At 47.1% G+C, this 21,320-nt stretch overlaps 1 protein-coding gene across 1 annotated transcript in view; it reads left to right on the forward strand.

Annotated features, from left to right (window-relative positions):
• Positions 1-21,320, forward strand: part of SYN3 (synapsin III) — a 1,181,147-nt gene that overhangs the window by 1,150,222 nt on the left and 9,605 nt on the right. Inside the window, exons 11-12 of the mRNA XM_086953619.1 lie at positions 13,794-13,928; positions 16,160-16,265. Of these exons, the coding sequence (XP_086809745.1) occupies positions 13,794-13,928; positions 16,160-16,265 (241 nt within the window). The remainder of the gene's footprint in view (positions 1-13,793; positions 13,929-16,159; positions 16,266-21,320) is intronic.

Genomic DNA, 21,320 nt, shown 5'->3' on the forward strand with positions numbered 1-21,320 from the left:
CAATTGGAGATGCGCTTTTTACATTAAATCAAAGTATAATTGTCAGAGGCAGTGCTTAATTTGAGCCGGTGCTGAGCACCGGCACTTTATTGGTTTCCGGTGCTTGGCACCGGCACCTAATTGTCAACACCACATGTAGGGCAGTCTTCCACAAGGTGGCGCTGCTCATGCAATTTAGAGATAAGTAGTATAGCAGTTGTTTAGGAAAACAATATACATAAAAAATGTGCTAATACCTGCCACCCCAGCCATTCCTTTAGCTTTGGGGACCTGGAATATTCTGAACCATCGCACTTACATGCGAGAGAGATGGTTAGAAGTTTTTTTGGCAGCGATGACAAGGGCGATGGGTGGTGCAAGCTGCATTGACCTCATGGTCAGAGCCCTGGCACTTAATATTTTACAAATTAAGCACTGGTCAGAGGTAACTCCATTTTTCATTTCAGCCAGTATAAGAGATTGAGCAAACTTTGCAGATTTCCATTTATGTTGTTCCCAGCTTTCTCTTAGTAACTTTTAATACCCTGACACTCAGTAAATTAAGGCAAGAATTGTCAGGGTATTAAAAGTTACTAGAGCGAAAGCTCGGAACAACACGGATGGAAATGTACTCCTTGAAACATGTCATTAAGTTGGCAACGCTGCATTAGGTACTTTTCTTGAGCTTCAGATAGGAGCCTTCTAAATGGTCTCAAGGGAGAATTTTCTTTCAGCTGGCACTTAACATGAATCATAATGCTCGCTGCATTAGACCCTTCGTACCGTGCATCGGGCGTTTCCCCAGTAGGCTGGAAGGGTTGGGGAGTGGGGGCGGTTTTGTAGCAGTGCAGCACTTTTAAAAGCACTGCGCAGTTTCTTGTATATCCAACAGTTTTCAGGGAGCAATAAAAGTGCCAAGATAATTCTAGTGATTAATGTACCTCCTGGAGGGTGTTTTGTCCAGTTACAGTGTTGACTCATCTATGGTAGCGCAAGGGGTTAATATGCCTGCTGCTAAGAGCGTGAACTATGCAGATCACAGAACAGTATTTGATGTGCATAGCTCAGTGGGTTACTGCTTTAGTCACAGAGATCCTTTTGTTACTGTGCAGTTCATGAATTACAATCATAATCTAGCACAGTGAGCTAGGAACTGTCATTAAAGAGGGCAGAGGAGTTGGCCTAACCGCTAGTGCGGTCGACCTCGGAGCTGTGGAACCAGGTCCAAGTCTTCGAAGGGACACGCAACATCCTGTGATTCTGGGAAAATCACTTCATCTCCCGGTGCCTACAAAAAAATGAATGTGTCCTCACGTAACGCAATTGGTTCTTGTGTAAAGTGCTCTTATACCCGATACCTTCAGATCAAGTTCGCGCTATATAAAACTCCATTTAAAAAAAACTGCATGGTACAGGTTAGAAAAGCTATGTTTTTCCCAGTCTTTGACTATCCTAATTTTACTAAAAATTGGTAGAAATAAATTGTTATTTTTTAAGTCAATCCTAACCACTGTGTTACCTTCTGAATCCTAAGTTTATGCTTCAACAGAACTAGCACTCTCAAAAAAGCTCTACCAGTATGGATGACATGGGAATGCCACACCTTGTAGTCCCGTTTGTCTGAGTAACATAATATACACGGCTTACACATGTATGATTCATTGTCTCTGTATGTGTGTGTTATGGAGAGATGAGAGGCACTGTTATAGGACAATGGTGAGGGAATCTTTAAAGAATCCTAATACAGGTTGGTTTCTGGTACACTGTATGGTCATCATTTACTATGCTTTAAAAACTAATACAATTGAATATAATGAAAAATGTTTAGTAGAATGCACCATTGGTGCCATTTTTCCCCAAATATTCTTGGGTGGGAGAACCCACCGAGCCCCATTGTAATGTTCAAGCTTGCTCGCTATTTACCCTATGAGGACTGGTCTGACATAATTTTCTGGGCCCTCTTTGGGTTCCCAGTGAGAAGAAAACCAGTTCCCAATGCAACTCTTAGTAGTTTTTGACAGCTTTTGTTGCACTCTGCTTTTCTAGAGATGATGTAATTAATGCTACCTACATCACTATCATATGAAATATCTTTATAGATGTTTTAACTACAGCACCATTGGTACAAGGTTTGGTGCACCCACACGAAAATGGATTTATCCCCACACTAAACACCTCCCTAAAACTATGCCGCTTTTTTAGGGTCCTTATATATGACCTGACCGAGTGGCCCCAAGCTGGGTGTTTAGTATTGGACATTGAAAAAGCGTTTGAATCATTAGAATGGAGCTCTGTTTGCAACACTCACCCGGTTTGGAATTGGTTCTCGATTCCTGAGGATGGTGAAATAGCTATATGCCGACACACGCAGAGTTAAAACAGGACCTCTGCTGTTGGCGGCCTACCCCTATACACCGAGGTACACGTCAGGGTTGCCCACTGTCGCCATTATTATTCACGCTGGCTTTCGAACTATTGGTCCTAGCGCGTTGTAAATAGGCAGCACTATGGGGCATTACAGTGGGGGATGGGCTGCATGTCGCCTCCCTGTATGCTGATGGCATGTTGCTGTGTTTACAGGACATGCATGATGTCCCCACCACAATAAACGCTATCCTGATACACGTCACAGATAAGTCAGGATTGAGGGTCAACTGAACAAAATCTTGTGTGTTCCCCTTCCTCCCAGATACAGTTAGCTCTGAGCTGAGGATAGGGGAGACGCAACTGAACTGGCACAACATGACAGAACTTTTCGAAGGCAACGTCCTGCGGGCAGTCACTGCACTCCATGCGCAGATGCTGTTTTGGTGCACATTGCCTCTAGTGGTCATGGGCAGGATAGCTCTCCTAAAAAGGGTGGTGCTGCCCCTCCTACTTTATTTCTTAACCATCTTTAGGGTAAGAGGGTGTTGTAGGTCCCAATCCCTTACTAACTGTGTTTAATTGAGTAGAATATGGGTGAGGTACTTGTCTTTAACAATGGGAGACCCCCTACATCGTAAGAGACATTTAGTTTAAGAGAAAGTGAGGACAAGTGGGGTATTGTCTTGATTCATTGCAAAAAATCCAAACATACGGTTGCTTGGAAAAGGTTTTTATCTGGTATGACTCTTAGTCGAGTTTTCAGTGTCAAAAATCGAGAAAGGTGACAGCCAACACTTTACCAAACAGGTTCTCCAGTACGCACCAGAGCTAGCACTACTGGGCACTCCTAGGCCAAAGGCATTGACGACGGCAGCGGCACTGGAGTCATGGCACGCTGCAGTAATAAGTACCTTAAGTTACTTATACAGAGAGGGCGTGTTAGCACCATATGATGTTCTAATTAAGGAGGATTGTTTGCCTCTGGGCCAGTTTCTACTCCACCAATCACTATTGGGTACACCACTACAGCACTAGGGGGGATATAACCTCAGACACATCTCACAGTACAGTACTTGCAGATGATGGTGGGAGCAGACACCTCACACGCTGGTTAGCTGACTCCATGTGCCATCGCACTACCCCACAATTTCTTACCCTGCATCGTCGATGGGAGACGAACCTGACCCGCCCCTGTACTGATCAGGAAAGGAGTGCGATATTGGAGGGTCACTGACACATTCTATATAACGCCCGCTTTAAGCTTATACATTTCTACATACTAAACTGGGCCGACCTTACCCCTGCCAATACCAACAGATATTATCACACAACAAATGCTGCAAGCCCCAGATGCTCATGTATCGATGCAGACCTCTTACATATGTTATGGGTCTGGCCATCTCTACACGCCTACTGGAACACCGTCACAATGGCATTAACTGCTTGTGCGGATCGCCCAGAACTACATCATTGGGAGGTATGCCTACTGGACCTTTATCACAGATCTAAAAGACACAAGGTGACCTCTCACTTCCTGGATCTGGGATTTATAGTCGAACTCTTCATCACAAAGAGATGGAAATCTCCTACACCCGACGTTGGCTACCTGGCGACGTTCTATCAACAACTGGGCAACAACTGGGCACAAGCCCAAAGTGTAGCCCTGCACAGAGAGGACATGCTACGGCTGCGGAAATATCCCATTTCTGCTTACTGGGACACAATACTCCTAGCTTTGCATGCACACAGAGAGGCAGGCATCTGTGCTGTAAAAGTGACGCATTGCTGGAGTTGCGTCGTAAGCTCGACGCAGCTCCAGCAATGCTCTGGGGGCACTATCTTGTTAATGCTGCGTCAATCCTTAAGCCTGCTTCAGGCAGGCGCAGGGTTTTGACGCAGCATGGGCCTAAAAGTGACTGAGTGAAATCTTGTAGATTTCACTCAGCCACTTTTAGGAGGCGTTCAAGCGCCGGAACGCCCCCCCCCCCCGCACAGGAACGCCTACACGTGGCGCAGGGCTTTACAACGTGACGCATCTCCCAGATGAGTCACGTTGTAAGTACCCTCGCACCGTGGAGCAGGATTCGCGCCGCCGTTGTGTCACAAAAGTGACGCAACGGCGGCGTAAATGAGGCGCAAGGGGCTTCTAAATCTGCCCCATAGTATATACAAAATAGACTTGTATATGATAAGCGCTGGGATGCTCGAGGGTAGCCATGCGCTCTACAAGAGGGTATTCATTCATTAATTCATAAGGGATGTGCTAATGTTTCAGTTCACCATGCTATGTCTCTCATGGTGTAATACGACGTTGGATATGTATATGTTACTTGTACTGCACACTTAAGAAAAACTGATTGTGAACAGAAAAGTGATGTTGTCCGTGAAACTTATCTTCAATAAACAGATTTGAACCAACATTTGTTAGCCTTCTTGCTTTCTCAAATTTGCTTGAAAATGCACCATTTCCAGATTTACTGGGGAAGAAATCCCCCCGAGCCCCACCTTATGACGGATGGGCTCACTCGTTATACTTGCTCCCCACAGTACACTCTGAGCTGTTATGCCCCATCAATTTCCAATGTTACCAGCTGCCACTGGTTCTGAGCCCTCCTAATGGTGGTTATGCATGATTGTGTCTGTTCTCATATTCTCTGCAGCACCGCGTGCTTATGCGCAGTGACATTTACAGCACAATATTTGAAGCACCTCTTTGAACCTCACACTCCCCCACCCCAAAACAATATAGGCCAAAAAACATCCAGCACCAAATTAACCCCAAAAGGGTGACAACAACCCAATGAAAGATCCCTTTGCAAATGGGAGAACTTACTGGCCTCATCAGGTGTATGGAGTTCTGTGAAAATACAGTACAACACAATAAGTAAAATGTTTTTTGCCCACTCAAAAGACAGACCTTAAATATTTTCTATGTAATTGCCAAGTGGCCACATGCCTTATGTGACACTTTCAGCCAACACTGGCATTTCTTCTGACTTTCTATGCTGTGAATTAATATCAGATTTTTTGCACATCTAAAGTTTTATTTTTATGTTTTTTTAATATAAAAACGTTTGGAAATCAAGTCATTAGTCTCTACTTCATGACATAACTTTGCAATATGTCGCTTAGTTTTGGAAGTTCGTCTACGCCATGCCATGCTCTGCAGTGGCATTTCCAGCGGTTGCCAGGTGTGCTCCAATAGTACACATATAACAAATAGCGAAGAGTGCTATTCTAAGTTGAGGCCACGTCTTGGCACTTCTAGAACTGAGGAACCATTTTACAAACTCAGGTAAGTCAAAAGTAAATGCTACAACATGTGGACACCATTGACTTGGGTAATACTATCATCTGCTGTTCATAAAGCTGTACAGCGTCACGACTGCTGCACGGGTGCTATTATTATATTATGCAGACTCCTTCATAGTTTGTAAAATCGCAGTTTTTTTTATATATTTTCCTGCAAAGAATACAAATTCTGAGAATTTGGAAAATCCAAATGTCTGCACTGTTCAGTGTGCAGCTTGGCCCAGAAGAATATTTAATTCAGTGATCAGAGAAGGCAATGTGATCGTTTGATTAATGATCACCCTGAGAGCAAAAGTTAGTATCAGCTTCTAAAGTTGTTAATATCGTGTGATCTCGGGGAGATGAATCGGTTGGCCTGTACCACCGTTCTCTCAGGAGCGGCTCTAGGCTCGTGGCGGCCCTGGGCAGGGAGCGTAGGTAGGGGGCCCCGGAAGAGGGGGTCCGGGCGGGGCGGAGCCCCCCAGAGCTCAGGAATGTGGAACAGAGCCGGAGGTCGCCAAATCCCTGCCAGGGGCCGCCACGCAAATATGTATCCATCCTCAGAGGATTATTATATTAAGGATATATATTGGCATGTTGGCCCCTAGGGTTTGGCGGCCCTGTGCAGGTGCACAGCTGCACATGCCTAGAGCCGCCCCTGGTTCTCTTTAACGCTAACAGGATGAGTGCTTAGAAACTGGTCATCACTTCATGGATTTGACTTTCTCATGTTGCGCACTAGCACCTAGAGGTGTTCTGGCACTTCACGTTTAACAAGGAGCTGAGGGACATATTTATGACTGAGTTTGCGTTGCTCTTGCACCACGCAATGTGGTGTAAGAGCGCAGGGCCGGCTTTAGCACTGGTGGCGCCCGGTGCGACAATCCTTTTTTGGCATCCCCAAACCCACTCCTCGGATTCTCTCACTACCACCAGGCAAAAGTGCGCCTCATCTCTCCAATCATAAGTTATTGCTAAACGAAGCGCCCCACTTGAGGTCCGCACCCCCTACACAGGTCAGCACCAGTCGCACTGCCCTAAAGCCGGCCCTGCAAGAGCGACACAAACCTTAAGTCATACATTTGAAGACACACAAAGCCACTTAATTAAATACATGAAGAGGCTTTCAGCTTTTTTCATCCACTGGTCTATTATGTCATTAAAATTGTTCTTCCTCCCACTATAGAATGCAGCATGGGGCAGTGGGTCAGCCCACTTCAGGCATTGGCTAACTTTACAGTGAGTGACGCATTCTACCCTTTTGCAAAGTGCACATCCACACACCAAGTAGTTCTCTTCAGTGACAGGGACTACTATTGCAATGTGTGTTTTTAGAACAAACAAAAAACATTTTTGCTTTCAGCTAATTTTTTTATTTTATTGTTCTGGCGAGGAGTTTTTGACAAAGCCATGACGAAACAAATCAAGCACTGGCAAAGGCAAAAGGCTTGCTGACAATGGGAAACCTATTGCTTTGCCAATGTTTGTTTTATTTATCAAGTAGAATATTTATTTTATTTTTCACGGACATATAGAGTGAAATGTAAAGGGTATCGAACGCAACTGGGTTTAAGACCATTAACCGGTATTCGTAGTCGGTAAACTCCACTGTCCACTAAGCCATGGCCTGATGCTGGGTGCCTTTCAGACTACCGAACGGTTGCCTTGGCAACGCTAGAGGAGGTGCACCTGCTGGTGACTCACAGCAGCCCCTGCAAATATGGAAACTTTGCACAAGTGTGAAGGTGCGTGTAGAGCTTGAAAACAGACAGAGGGTACTGTGCCCTCCTCGCCCCCCCGACGGCACAGGACAGGATGCGCCACCCCTGGGGTTAGAGGGCAGGGTTTATTGGGAGCTGAGCCACATATGGAGACCCGTAGCTAGGAGACACTTGTGTGCGCTTCACAGTGGGTGTCGGTAAGGGGTAGGGATGAGACATTCCTGTTCTCTTTGCTTTATGAGAAGCGAGAGTGACGCACTCCTGCGCAATGCCAGAGGTGGGAAAGTTCACAAGCTGATGATGACGTAGTAAAAAACATGGCTGCCATGTGTGTGCAGGCAAGAAAATTATGCTTTGTGTCCACTGTGCAAGAAGTGGACTGGATTATACCACTCTCTAAAGCGATAAAATATCCGGCGATAGTGGCAAAATGCGTGAATATCGCTGAGAATACAGCGATATTCATGCATTAACGCCAATAGGGTCTTAGCCATAATATCCACCTCCCATTGGATATAATGGCTAAGAACTGGTCTGAGCAGGTGTTAGCTTTTGGAGATATTCGCGCTTAGCGCAAATATTTCCATCGCTACGCCTGCGTTGATAATAGGCGATAGCGATGTTAGCGACTTTTTAGTCGCTAACAGGTTGGGTACGCCCACTTTGCATGTCATTAGCGATAAATATCGCTGTCATGCAAAGCGGGCCCCAAACCGCTCGCTATCACCTAAAAGTTGTTGCTAACTGATGTTAGCGACAGCTTGCTAATAGGGCGATGAAATTATTTCGGCTTAGCGGCCGAAAACGGCTGCTAAAGCGGCGATAATTTCATTCCACCCGCCTTGATAATATGCCCCATAGTCTTTTGATTCCCCTAGTTGATAACTAAACCTCTAGGACTCACTTCTTTATGCCACCGGAGGACTAGATAGCGATACAACCTCATACAGCTGTGCTACTGCTCAGTAACAAAGATTGCACAGGATCACACGGCAGGCAGGTTATACCACTCTTACACGCCCAGGCCACAGACAGCAGTAATGATAATACCATAGGAAGGTTTATCCATATGATGGATGGACGGCCACTGCACAGATCTTGGAATATTAGACATGACAGTAAGTGCCCTCTGCTACAGTGGAACTAACATCAGCAAAAATCATCCAGAACTCTGCATGAATGATCCTTCTTACATCAGTTTTAGGTTTATTTTAGGAATGCAATTGTTTTGTCCAAAATATCAGCGTGCCTTTGCGAGCGGATTTTACCTTGATGCATCTGGGCCTAAATCCCTTGGTAGGTATTGCAACAACTGTGTCTCGTTGACCTTCTTCAATAAAAAAGGAAGGATGGGGTGGTTTATTCCCAAGTAAAGAGTACAGGAAAAGGTGACGGACAACGCCTGAGCATCCATTTTCAGACAAAAATCAAACTTTGTCCCTAAACGTTTAACAGATTCAAAGTGGTTGAGACAAGGGTCAAACTCAGGTGCCCACAAAGAATTCTGTACAGCCTGAACAGCCGCTTGGTGACATCAACATATGTGCATAGTTTTATATATGTATTGTTGGAGGCCTTAAGAGTGGATAAGAGCCATGAGTGGTCTAAGGTACGCATTGACCTAGTACGGGGATAGCGTGGAGCCTTGAAGGATACCACGTCTTTTTCCTAAACGATGAAAAAGGTTCAAGCACCACTTTCAGCTAAAAAGAAAGTAAACTGGTCTGCTCCCATGCCAACAATTCCAGCCTTGCGCAGTTCATTCAGGAGAAGAAACTTTCAACAGTGTCAAATGCCGTCGGGAGATCTAATAGTTTTAGTGCATTGGAACTGTGGACATCAGCAGCCAAGTTCAGGTCACCTAGAACCGCTCACCCAACAATTTTTTTTAAAGGTCCAAATTATTTTATTGCATAAGAAACATACAATCAGATGATAGTGTGATACAAGTGCAAGATATGCTTTCCCTACAAACATTTCAAATAAAGGATATACGGTTCCAATTTATGTGATATACGGCCACATACATCTACAACTGTAGCAGTAAAATGAAATTTAAGAAATTACTATGAGACAATTAAGAGTCCAGCATCGCTTATAAGCTCACTCTGTGGATAGTATCTAACATCGTAGAAAGTGAGTAGAAGCAGATGTGAAAAGAATTGTACGTACCATAGCATCCCAACCCTGTAGAGTAGTGTTTCCCAAACTGGGGTCCACGGACCCCCAGGGGTCCGTGAGACATTCCCACCGGGTCCTGTAGGCAGCAGTTTTAAAAGCACAGCAAAGTTTCTTGTATAATTAGCAGCTTTCGAGCAACAATAAAAGTGTCAAGTTAATGCCAGTGATTAATGTACCTGCTGGAGAGAGATGAGCATTTTGTCCAGTGGCAGCTTTGACTTAACTAACGTAGCACAGAGGGTTAACACTCCTACTGCAAAGAACATGTAACATGCATTTTAAAAAGCAGTATTTTATGTGCCTAGGTTTGTGGTTACTTATTTTATTACAGAGATTCGTTTGTTACTGTGCACTTCATAAGTGACAATCTTAATCTAGCAGAGGGACCTATAAACTGTCATCAAAAAGCGGCTTTCAAACTGCAAGCTACCAGTTAGTTACTTATGTTTTTTTCCCAGTCATTCATTATTCTGATGCTGCTAAAAAGGTTTAGTTGGATGGAAATACATTGTTTATGTTAAAGTCAGTGCCAGCCACTGTGTTATGTTCTGAATCTTGAGTTTGTGATTTTCCAGACCATGCACTCTTTAAAAATGCCTACCAGTATGAATGACAGGTGAATACTACACCTTGTAGTCCCCTTTTCCGTATGTAAAATTTTCTATTCACTGATTTACATGTATGATTTATTGTCTCTATATGTGTGTGATGTAAAGTGCACTGACATCCCACAATGGTATGAGAGGAGCAATAAAACAAATGAAATACATGTGACGGAGGTCTATGGAGCGATGAGAGGCACTGTTGGAGTGTGATAATAAGGGAATCATTGAAGAACCCCAATAAAGATTGTCGCATCCTGGTGTATAGTGAGGTCTTCATTTACTATTCTTTAAACGCTAATACAATTCAATATATAATGAAAAATGTGTTGTAGAATGCACCATTGTTTCCTAAATATTTTGAGGGGAGAGCCTCCCAAAGCCCCCTTTGTACTGGTCAGGCACCCTCCCCGCACTTGGGTTCACCGTGTGGGGACTGGTCTGAAAATATTTGCCAGGGCTGCTTTGGGTTTCCTGTCTGGCCCTGGCAGGAGCAGGAGCCTCGTACTGCGAAATAAAACCAACAATTTAGAAGTTAGTCACAGAGATGCAGCACCAACTTTCCCATTCTTTTTTTTCCTTTTTTAAAATTCCTTCAAAATAAAATACTAAGGGCCAGATGTACGACCCGTTTTTATATGCGCAAATGGGTTCACGTACCCGTTTGCACATGCAAAAACCTATTGGGCCATGTACATAGCCTATTTCGTGAGTCGCAATTTTTTTGCGATTTGCTAAATAGGTCTTGCAACTCGCTATTTGGAAAGGGCATTCCCTTCCAAATAGCGAGTCTCAAAACCATGTACAAATGCCCCTTCCTGCACAAAAACAATCTCCACATGACGCAGGCATCCAAGGGACCTGTTGTAAATATGTCGCAATTCTGTGCTCTGAAAGTGCTGCTGAGTGGCGCAGCCAAATGGCTTGCGGTGCCACGCTGCGGCACTATCTTGTAGATCTGTCCCTGAGTTTTTAGGAAGATGGCGTAGAAGCTTTGAACCTCACGCTTGGTTTGGAAAGCAGCATACAAATCCCCATACAGTCCAGTACTCTTCCATCATTCCATCATGTTTCCCTCCTTTGTGGTCCACATGAAGAATTGTATAATTCAGCAGAGTGCCTTCAACTAATGTGGGTTCAAAATAGTCTTTTGTGTAAAATAAGGTTCTGAATTTCAAAAACATTCTAAGGTATTGAGCAGGCATTCAGTAATGCAGCGCAGGGGAGATCTCACTTATAAGAGAAAGGAACACATGAAATCCCTAAAAGACAAAATGAAACCCAGATTTCCCCACACAATGAGCTATATTTCTTATTATAAAATGTGTATTTTACCCAAAAATACCAGATTTACATTATTAAACACATGTTTCCTTTTCAAACCTGTTTGTCATTTTGACCAAGTACTTATATGTACCTTTGTTACACACGACAGATTCTGCTGTTTTTGACCATTTTTTGTCATTATGTGTATGTTGTCGAGCATAAGTTTTGTTCATATTGAGTACTTTCCCAGTACATAATACTATGCTTAGACATAGTTTCACAATTTTCGTATTTTTTACTCCACAGTTTTTCACATAGATTTTTTCATATATGTTATGTTTTTCATGCTGGGTTTAAAAATGATTGTGGTTGTCTGGCATGTTTTTTAACGCACTTGGAGATTCAAATAGTGTGCGTACCGCGTGCGAGTCGCCCCCCCCCCTAAAGACCCAACGTCTTTAACCCTCCTTCCAAAATCATGTGGCCACTTAAAAGACATGAAGCAGGTTGTTGTCGATCACTGCGTAGTCTTTTATTAAATCTTAAAGCAGCGTAATCCTTTATTCATCTTTGATTAAGGTTTTTTAACAACATCGTCCGGGTGCTTAGCAACTGACTTAGTCAGTGAAGGGCCGACCCCTCAGCCGTTTCCCTCTCAAATCGCGCTGTCCGTTTGACCAGTCAGATACGACAACAAATGCCCGAACCCATGGCAAGAGACATTCAACATTTAGGGATCCTAATACGCTTCCTTCCTGCGCCGTCATGTTCTCTCTCTTCCACATCCGAATAAGGGTTTTGATTTACGTGACCGCTTCTTGGGAGGGGTTTCCTCGTCGAGGGTATCAGTCCCCGTAGTACCTGTGTCTGTGTCCGTGTCAGTGTTCTGACGTGGAAGCTTATCACCCATGTTGAATGGAGTAGCAGGAGTAGGTAGTGTTGCTAACGCGCCCGCATGGGGCCAGGACTTCACCTTATGGACGTTGTGAGGAATAACCATGTCGTTTGGCAAACCTTTCCAACTGCTTAGTGATGGGTTTCAAAGCAACAGCTAGAGCCTGCTGCACAGTACCAGGCACCGCCTTCTCTATGGCCCGGTTGACGGACTTTTGGACAGACGCGTCCAGAGCCTCAACAATATTGTCTTCCAAGGAAGATGTTTGCACTTCCTTCTGATATACATTATCCTCTTCATACCTGACCCAATCCTCCATTGCTGTAAATGATATAAAGTAGCCTTAACACAATGATGGTCAACAGAGGAGTACAGGGGGGAGCCAACCCACAGCACACCGAAAATCCAGGTACCTAGCTAATCAACCAAGCTGTATAATCACCGTTGCAGCCCACAGAGCATAAGTAGAGCCAAAATATTCAGTCTATTGAGCGTGTGCGCACTCCAGGGGGCCAGACGCTTATTACAGCAGAGTCAGGCGTAGTACACTACAGCTCCGTAAAATCTCCCGGCTCTAATGAGCTTCGGAGCAGTCGGGGGACGCACGCGATGTACGTAGCCCAAAAGCTACCAAAAAGTATCCCAATTGGGCTACACACGTCGGAGCGATGTCAGCTCTTCTTTGGTACTGCACCGGCAGATCAGGGAAGCTGTCAGCGCGAGGAGCGCGCATTGAATCAAAAGGACGCTGCCGGATACAGCGCAGTACCAGCTCCCAGTGGGAGCCTAACAAATTCAAAGCCCGATCAGGCACAAACACCAAAATCAGATCTGGGCTCCCGGCGGGAGTCCATCAATTATCGCGCCGCAGCGCATTGAAAAACCAAAGCGTGTGAGAGCACGCCACATACACTGAAGGGTTATTAACCATAAAACTCATTAATGATTAATCACAATAATCATACATCAAAATGGTGAGGAAAAACCGCTCAACTCTGCGTGAGCAACAAAAAAAAGGGGCTCAGTTTCCGGTTATGGTGGCTCTTATAGGGTCTTACTGGATGTGATGTACGAGATATGCATCATGGGAAATGTAGTTTATTTGCATAACAAAAACTTTTTCATTGGCTGCTGTGAGTAGCAAATAAACAGAAAGAGAAGCATAATCAGAAGCCTCCAGGCCTGTAATAGAATATGCTTTTACTGTGGTCCTCTTTACAGGTCCTGGATAGTCCATGGTTTGTGTTAGTGCGCATGCGTTCTCTTTTACTGCCCTGTGCTTCCTTCTACATAGTCAATTGCTCAGTACGCTCTATTGGCATGCACATAATCTGCTTTCACCGTGTTTCTCCTTACATATCATGGATAGTACATGGTTTGAGTTCGCGAGCATGTTCTTTCACTGCCCCCAATGCTTTTTTCTGCATCCTCAGTACACAGTTGGCTCTGTCGGCAAGCACATAATCTGTTTTCACGTGTTTCTTCCTACAGGTCATGGATAGCTCCATGCCTCTTATCGGAGAGCATATCGAGGAAGACCGGCAGCTGGTGGCCGACTTGGTGATCAACAAAATGACGCAAGTGTTGGCTGGTGGGACATCCATCCCCACTACACTGATGCCTGTGGTGAGTATCGGCGATAAGAAGAGAGCCCAGCTTTAGAACATGGCAGTGTTCAGATGTGTGGCTGTGGAAGTGCAGCATGGATAAGCATGAAATGTATCTTTGGAGGACATCAATGGGCAACGGATTCCTAAAATGGGCTAGAAATAAGGCTGTCCACATTGTTTTGCCTTTCATCGTGTATATCTGCTGTGTAAGTGTAGCGCCACCCCAGGGGGTCTCTACATTGGTAGTAGGAGCCAAACACTCGACCCCGTAGCCTGGCATTGGACTAGCCACAAATCATGATCCATAATCTGTTAAGAAGAAGATTTATAAATCCCCAATACTTCTTGATCAGGGACAGCTGAAGATCTGAGAAAGAACTCACTGAAACTTGCAAAGTGTGCATTCTACCTGGTGCCTCCACAAGGATATTTGGGGCCACGGGCAAGATATATTTTGGAGTTCCCTTGCAGGAGCAGTTTTGATAGTACCATCATGGCAACTGGCCCACACCCCTCATATCATGCATCCCGCAATAACACACTACACACCAGTGTTAACTTGGGAAAAGATGCTGCAGGTTTATTACATACAACGGTATGCAATCATTGTGGGTTAGCTTACGGGCGATCCAAGGGCAGGCCACATTCTCGCCACCTGCCCGCCTGATGAGCCAAGCAGCACCGTGGCGAGCCACCTATGTGCTGCCCCTTCTGGTAACCCTCCTGGATCACCTCCGCATGCAGTTCACGAGTGGTCCATTCACAAAGGTGTCAACATTTCGAAAACTTACATTTGGCTGAAACACCAGAAGGACAGCACAGACTTCAAGATAAATACCACTATGTAACATACACATGTGGGTTATATTAACGCGTTTCAGTGACCAAAACGCCTGAATAAATTTAACAGTAAAAAAGGCAATTGTCCATCCATTTTCGAGTTTTATGAGGTGCTCTGCGCCCCCTCGGTGTTTCTTAAGAGTGCTGAAGGTTTTACTTTCAGCGAGAATGGGGGCGTTTTTTTTACCCGATGAGGTGGGGAACTGTGCGTGATGTTCTTGCATGCTGTTGGCAGCTGCACTCTAGTGATACATCTACGATAATGGATGCACTGCTTGTGATGTACGTGTTCTCTGAGTATGATGCACTCTTGGTTTACACCTGCAGGATACTGCACACTTGAGATGTACTTGCTGTGTTAGGGACCGATTCACAGAATGAACTTAAGACTCAATCCTAAACGTACTACTACTTTGGTATTCACAGAATGCACTTACTACTTTTGGCATTCACAGAATGCACTTACTACTTTTGGTATTCACAGAAGTTAGGATTTTGTCTTAAGTTTTTCTTAAGACAAACTTAAGACAGACTTAAGACAACATCCTAATTTCTGTGAATACCAAAAGTAGTAAGTGCATTCTGGGAATACCAAAATAGTAGTAAGTTTAGGATTGAGTCTTAAATTCATTCTGTGAATGCCAAAAGTAGTAAGTGCATTCTGGGAATACCAAAATAGTAGTAAGTTTAGGATTGAGCCTTAAGTTCATTCTGTGAATCGGGCCCTTAGTGTGGTGCACTCTTTGTGTATAACTGCAGGATAGTGCACGCTTGAGATGTACTTGCTGTGTTAGCGTGGTGCACTCTTGTGATATCTGGGGCCTGTTAGTATTTCTGGTATGCATATGCTCTCTTGGTGTGGTGCTTTCTTGATATATGCTTCCTCTGTTGCTATGCTTCACTTTTGTTTTATACATGCTTGTTAGTATTCTGCTCGCTTGTGATAGTATTTTGCTGTCTTGGGACACACCTGCTCCATTACTATGATGCACTTTAGAGATGTACATTCTGTCTTGGTGTGGTGCACTCTGTCAGTATGTTGCACCTCTGGAATATGCATTCTTTCTTGCTACGGTGCACCCATGGGATGCTCACCCTGCTCGACATGCATGCTCCGTCACTATAGTGCACTCTTGACACAACCTGCTCTGTTAGTATGTTGTACTCTTGGACAGGTATGCCTGCTATGTTACTATGGTGAACTCTCGGGTCAACTGCCCGGCTAAGGTGTGCACTCTTGTACACCTGCTCCTTTACAACTGTATGTGCTTGTGATATAGCTCCTCCACTAGCAAGGGCCGTCCTTGATTTCTTGTGTGCTTGTTTTGTGTGATGCTTCCAGAGTGCATTCATTTATCACCTGTTTTCATGGTCCTGCTCTTTGGTTTCCCCACTCTCCTCCTGCAGCCTCACCAGGTTCAGCCGCAGCCGGTGAAGCCTCAGATGCAGCCCCAGCCGGGACCCCAACTCAGCGGAGCAGGGCAGCCGCCCCAGCCGCGTCCACCCCCTCAAGGTGAGCAGTGAACAGAGGCCTTGGCCCGCCATCTTGATGGCCAGGTGACTTGTGAAATACTGGTATGCGAAGAGTCCACAATCTTGCCTTCCTAGAAACCATCAGGGCTCTACAGCTGAATGCTATGAGATGCATCTCCAGGGCTCGGTACAGCGCCTCGAGGTGAAACGCGCTGGGTGACCACCCTAGGTTTACGAAGGAGAGACCCCATTGCATCCAGTCACTGACACAAACCAGGCAGGTCACCCTTCACTGAGAAGAAATGTGACTCTACAGGATGTTGAAAGGAGGAGCGCGCTGGGTGCTCCCTGCCTGGTCAAACAATGTCCTGCAAACTTTAAAGTGAATTAGGTGAGGTGACATTTAGTGCCGGATTTTTAAGCCCTTACGTCATGCAAGGAGACACAAGAGCTCAAGTGATATTTACTAAGCCACGCAAAGCCACCTGATGCCTAGAGGTTGTGTACAGTGTGTGTCTGTGCCCTAGTGACGTGTGTGCAAGGGCACCAGCAGAGAATGTGTGAAGTCCCTGATGCCTGGAGGTTGTGTGTGTGTCTGGGCCCTAGTGACGTGTGTGCAAAGGCAACAGCAGAGAATGTGTGAAGTCCCTGATGCCTGGAGGTTGTGAGTGTCTGCACCCTAGTGACGTGTGTGCAAAGGCAACAGCAGAGAATGTGTGAAGCCCCTGATGCCTGGAGGTTGTGTGTGTCTGGGCCCTAGTGACGTGTGTGCAAAGGCACCAGCAGAGAATGTCTGAAGTCCCTGATGCCTGGAGGTTGTGAGTGTCTGGGCCCTAGTGACGTGTGTGCAAAGACACCAGCAGAGAATGTGTGAAGTCCCTGATGCCTGGAGGTTGTGTGCGTGTCTGGGCCCTAGTGACGTGTGTGCAAAGGCACCAGCAGAGAATGCGTGAAGTCCCTGATGCCTGGAGGTTGTGTGTGTCTGGGCCCTAGTGACGTGTGTGCAAAGGCACCAGCAGAGAATGTGTGAAGTCCCTGATGCCTGGAGGTTGTGAGTGTCTGCACCCTAGGGACGTGTGTGCAAAGGCACCAGCAGAGAATGTCTGAAGTCCCTGATGCCTGGAGGTTGTGAGTGTCTGGGCCCTAGTGACGTGTGTGCAAAGGCACCAGCAGAGAATGTGTGAAGTCCCTGATGCCTGGAGGTTGTGAGTGTCTGCACCCTAGTGACGTGTGTGCAAAGGCACCAGCAGAGAATGTCTGAAGTACCTGATGCCTGGAGGTTGTGAGTGTCTGGGCCCTAGTGACGTGTGTGCAAAGGCACCAGCAGAGAATGTGTGAAGTCCCTGATGCCTGGAGGTTGTGTGCGTGTCTGGGCCCTAGTGACGTGTGTGCAAAGGCACCAGCAGAGAATGCGTGAAGTCCCTGATGCCTGGAGGTTGTGAGTGTCTGCACCCTAGTGACGTGTGTGCAAAGGCACCAGCAGAGAATGCGTGAAGTCCCTGATTCCTAGAGGTTGTGTGTTTGGGCCCTAGTGATGTGTGTGCAAAGGCACCAGCAGAGAATGCCTGAAGTCCCTGATGCCTGGAGGTTGTGAGTGTCTGCACCCTAGTGACGTGTGTGCAAAGGCACCAGCAGAGATTGCGTGAAGTCCCTGATGCCTGGAGGTTGTGTACAGTGTGTGTCTGGGCCCTAGTGACGTGTGTGCAAAGGCAACAGCAGAGAATGTGTGAAGTCCCTGATGCCTGGAGGTTGTGTGTGTCTGGGCCCTAGTGACGTGTGTGCAAAGGCAACAGCAGAGAATGTGTGAAGTCCCTGATGCCTGGAGGTTGTGAGTGTCTGCACCCTAGTGACGTGTGTGCAAAGGCAACAGCAGAGAATGTGTGAAGCCCCTGATGCCTGGAGGTTGTGTGTGTCTGGGCCCTAGTGACGTGTGTGCAAAGGCACCAGCAGAGAATGTCTGAAGTCCCTGATGCCTGGAGGTTGTGAGTGTCTGGGCCCTAGTGACGTGTGTGCAAAGACACCAGCAGAGAATGTGTGAAGTCCCTGATGCCTGGAGGTTGTGTGCGTGTCTGGGCCCTAGTGACGTGTGTGCAAAGGCACCAGCAGAGAATGCGTGAAGTCCCTGATGCCTGGAGGTTGTGTGTGTCTGGGCCCTAGTGACGTGTGTGCAAAGGCACCAGCAGAGAATGTGTGAAGTCCCTGATGCCTGGAGGTTGTGAGTGTCTGCACCCTAGTGACGTGTGTGCAAAGGCACCAGCAGAGAATGTCTGAAGTCCCTGATGCCTGGAGGTTGTGAGTGTCTGGGCCCTAGTGACGTGTGTGCAAAGGCACCAGCAGAGAATGTGTGAAGTCCCTGATGCCTGGAGGTTGTGTGCGTGTCTGGGCCCTAGTGACGTGTGTGCAAAGGCACCAGCAGAGAATGCGTGAAGTCCCTGATGCCTGGAGGTTGTGAGTGTCTGCACCCTAGTGACGTGTGTGCAAAGGCACCAGCAGAGAATGCGTGAAGTCCCTGATTCCTAGAGGTTGTGTGTTTGGGCCCTAGTGATGTGTGTGCAAAGGCACCAGCAGAGAATGCCTGAAGTCCCTGATGCCTGGAGGTTGTGAGTGTCTGCACCCTAGTGACGTGTGTGCAAAGGCACCAGCAGAGATTGCGTGAAGTCCCTGATGCCTGGAGGTTGTGTGTGTGGGCCCTAGTGATGTGTGTGCAAAGGCACCAGCAGAGAATGCATGAAGTCCCTGATGCCTGGAGGTTGTGTGTGTGGGCCCATGTGATGTGTGTGCAAAGGCACCAGCAGAGAATGCATGAAGTCCCTGATGCCTGGAGGTTGTGAGTGTCTGCACCCTAGTGACGTGTGTGCAAAGGCACCAGCAGAGAATGTCTGAAGTCCCTGATGCCTGGAGGTTGTGAGTGTCTGGGCCCTAGTGACGTGTGTGCAAAGGCACCAGCAGAGAATGTGTGAAGTCCCTGATGCCTGGAGGTTGTGTGCGTGTCTGGGCCCTAGTGACGTGTGTGCAAAGGCACCAGCAGAGAATGCGTGAAGTCCCTGATGCCTGGAGGTTGTGAGTGTCTGCACCCTAGTGACGTGTGTGCAAAGGCACCAGCAGAGAATGCGTGAAGTCCCTGATTCCTGGAGGTTGTGTGTTTGGGCCCTAGTGATGTGGGTGCAAAGGCACCAGCAGAGAATGCCTGAAGTCCCTGATGCCTGGAGGTTGTGAGTGTCTGCACCCTAGTGACGTGTGTGCAAAGGCACCAGCAGAGATTGCGTGAAGTCCCTGATGCCTGGAGGTTGTGTGTGTGGGCCCTAGTGATGTGTGTGCAAAGGCACCAGCAGAGAATGCATGAAGTCCCTGATGCCTGGAGGTTGTGTGTGTGGGCCCATGTGATGTGTGTGCAAAGGCACCAGCAGAGAATGCATGAAGTCCCTGATGCCTGGAGGTTGTGAGTGTCTGCACCCTAGTGACGTGTGTGCAAAGGCACCAGCAGAGAATGCGTGACGTCCCTGATGCCGGGATGTTGTGTGTGTATGGGCCCTAGTGACGTGTGTGCAAAGGCACCAGCAGAGAATGTGTGAATTCCCTGATGCCTGGAGGTTGTGTGCGTGTCTGGGCCCTAGTGACGTGTGTGCAAAGGCACCAGCAGAGAATGTGTGAAGTCCCTGATGCCTGGAGGTTGTGAGTCTTTGCACCCTAGTGACGTGTGTGCAAAGGCACTAGCAGAGAATGCGTGAAGTCCCTGATGCCTGGAGGTTGTGAGTGTCTGCACCCTAGTGACTTGTGTGCAAAGGCACCAGCAGAGAATGCGTGAAGTCCCTGATGGCTGGAGGTTGTGAGCGTCTGCACCCTAGTGACTTGTGTGCAAAGGCACCAGCAGAGAATGCGTGAAGTCCCTGATGCCTGGAGGTTGTGTGTGTGTCTGGGCCCTAGTGACGTGTGTGCAAAGGCAGAAGCAGAGAATGTGTGAAGTCCCTGATGCCTGGAGGTTGTGTGTGTCTGGGCCCTAGTGATGTGTGTGCAAAGGCACCAGCAGAGAATGCGTGAAGTCCCTGATGCCTGGAGGTTGTGTGTGTGGGCCCTAGTGATGTGTGTGCAAAGGCACCAGCAGAGAATGCATGAAGTCCCTGATGCCTGGAGGTTGTGTGTGTGGGCCCATGTGATGTGTGTGCAAAGGCACCAGCAGAGAATGCATGAAGTCCCTGATGCCTGGAGGTTGTGAGTGTCTGCACCCTAGTGACGTGTGTGCAAAGGCACCAGCAGAGAATGCCTGACGTCCCTGATGCCTGGAGGTTGTGTGTGTATGGGCCCTAGTGACGTGTGTGCAAAGGCACCAGCAGAGAATGTGTGAAGTCCCTGATGCCTGGAGGTTGAGTGCGTGTCTGGGCCCTAGTGACGTGTGTGCAAAGGCACCAGCAGAGAATGCGTGAAGTCCCTGATGCCTGGAGGTTGTGAGTGTCTGCACCCTAGTGACGTGTGTGCAAAGGCACCAGCAGAGAATGTGTGAAGTCCCTGATTCCTGGAGGTTGTGTGTTTGGGCCCTAGTGATGTGTGTGCAAAGGCACCAGCAGAGAATGCCTGAAGTCCCTGATGCCTGGAGGTTGTGAGTGTCTGCACCCTAGTGACGTGTGTGCAAAGGCACCAGCAGAGATTGCGTGAAGTCCCTGATGCCTGGAGGTTGTGTGTGTGGGCCCTAGTGATGTGTGTGCAAAGGCACCAGCAGAGAATGCATGAAGTCCCTGATGCCTGGAGGTTGTGTGTGTGGGCCCATGTCATGTGTGTGCAAAGGCACCAGCAGAGAATGCATGAAGTCCCTGATGCCTGGAGGTTGTGAGTGTCTGCACCCTAGTGACGTGTGTGCAAAGGCACCAGCAGAGAATGCGTGACGTCCCTGATGCCTGGAGGTTGTGTGTGTATGGGCCCTAGTGACGTGTGTGCAAAGGCACCAGCAGAGAATGTGTGAAGTCCCTGATGCCTGGAGGTTGTGTGCGTGTCTGGGCCCTAGTGACGTGTGTGCAAAGGCACCAGCAGAGAATGCGTGAAGTCCCTGATGCCTGGAGGTTGTGAGTCTTTGCACCCTAGTGACGTGTGTGCAAAGGCACCA

The sequence above is a fragment of the Lissotriton vulgaris genome, chromosome 1_2 (assembly GCF_964263255.1).
Source record: "Lissotriton vulgaris chromosome 1_2, aLisVul1.2, whole genome shotgun sequence".
Taxonomy (NCBI): Eukaryota; Metazoa; Chordata; class Amphibia; order Caudata; family Salamandridae; genus Lissotriton; species Lissotriton vulgaris.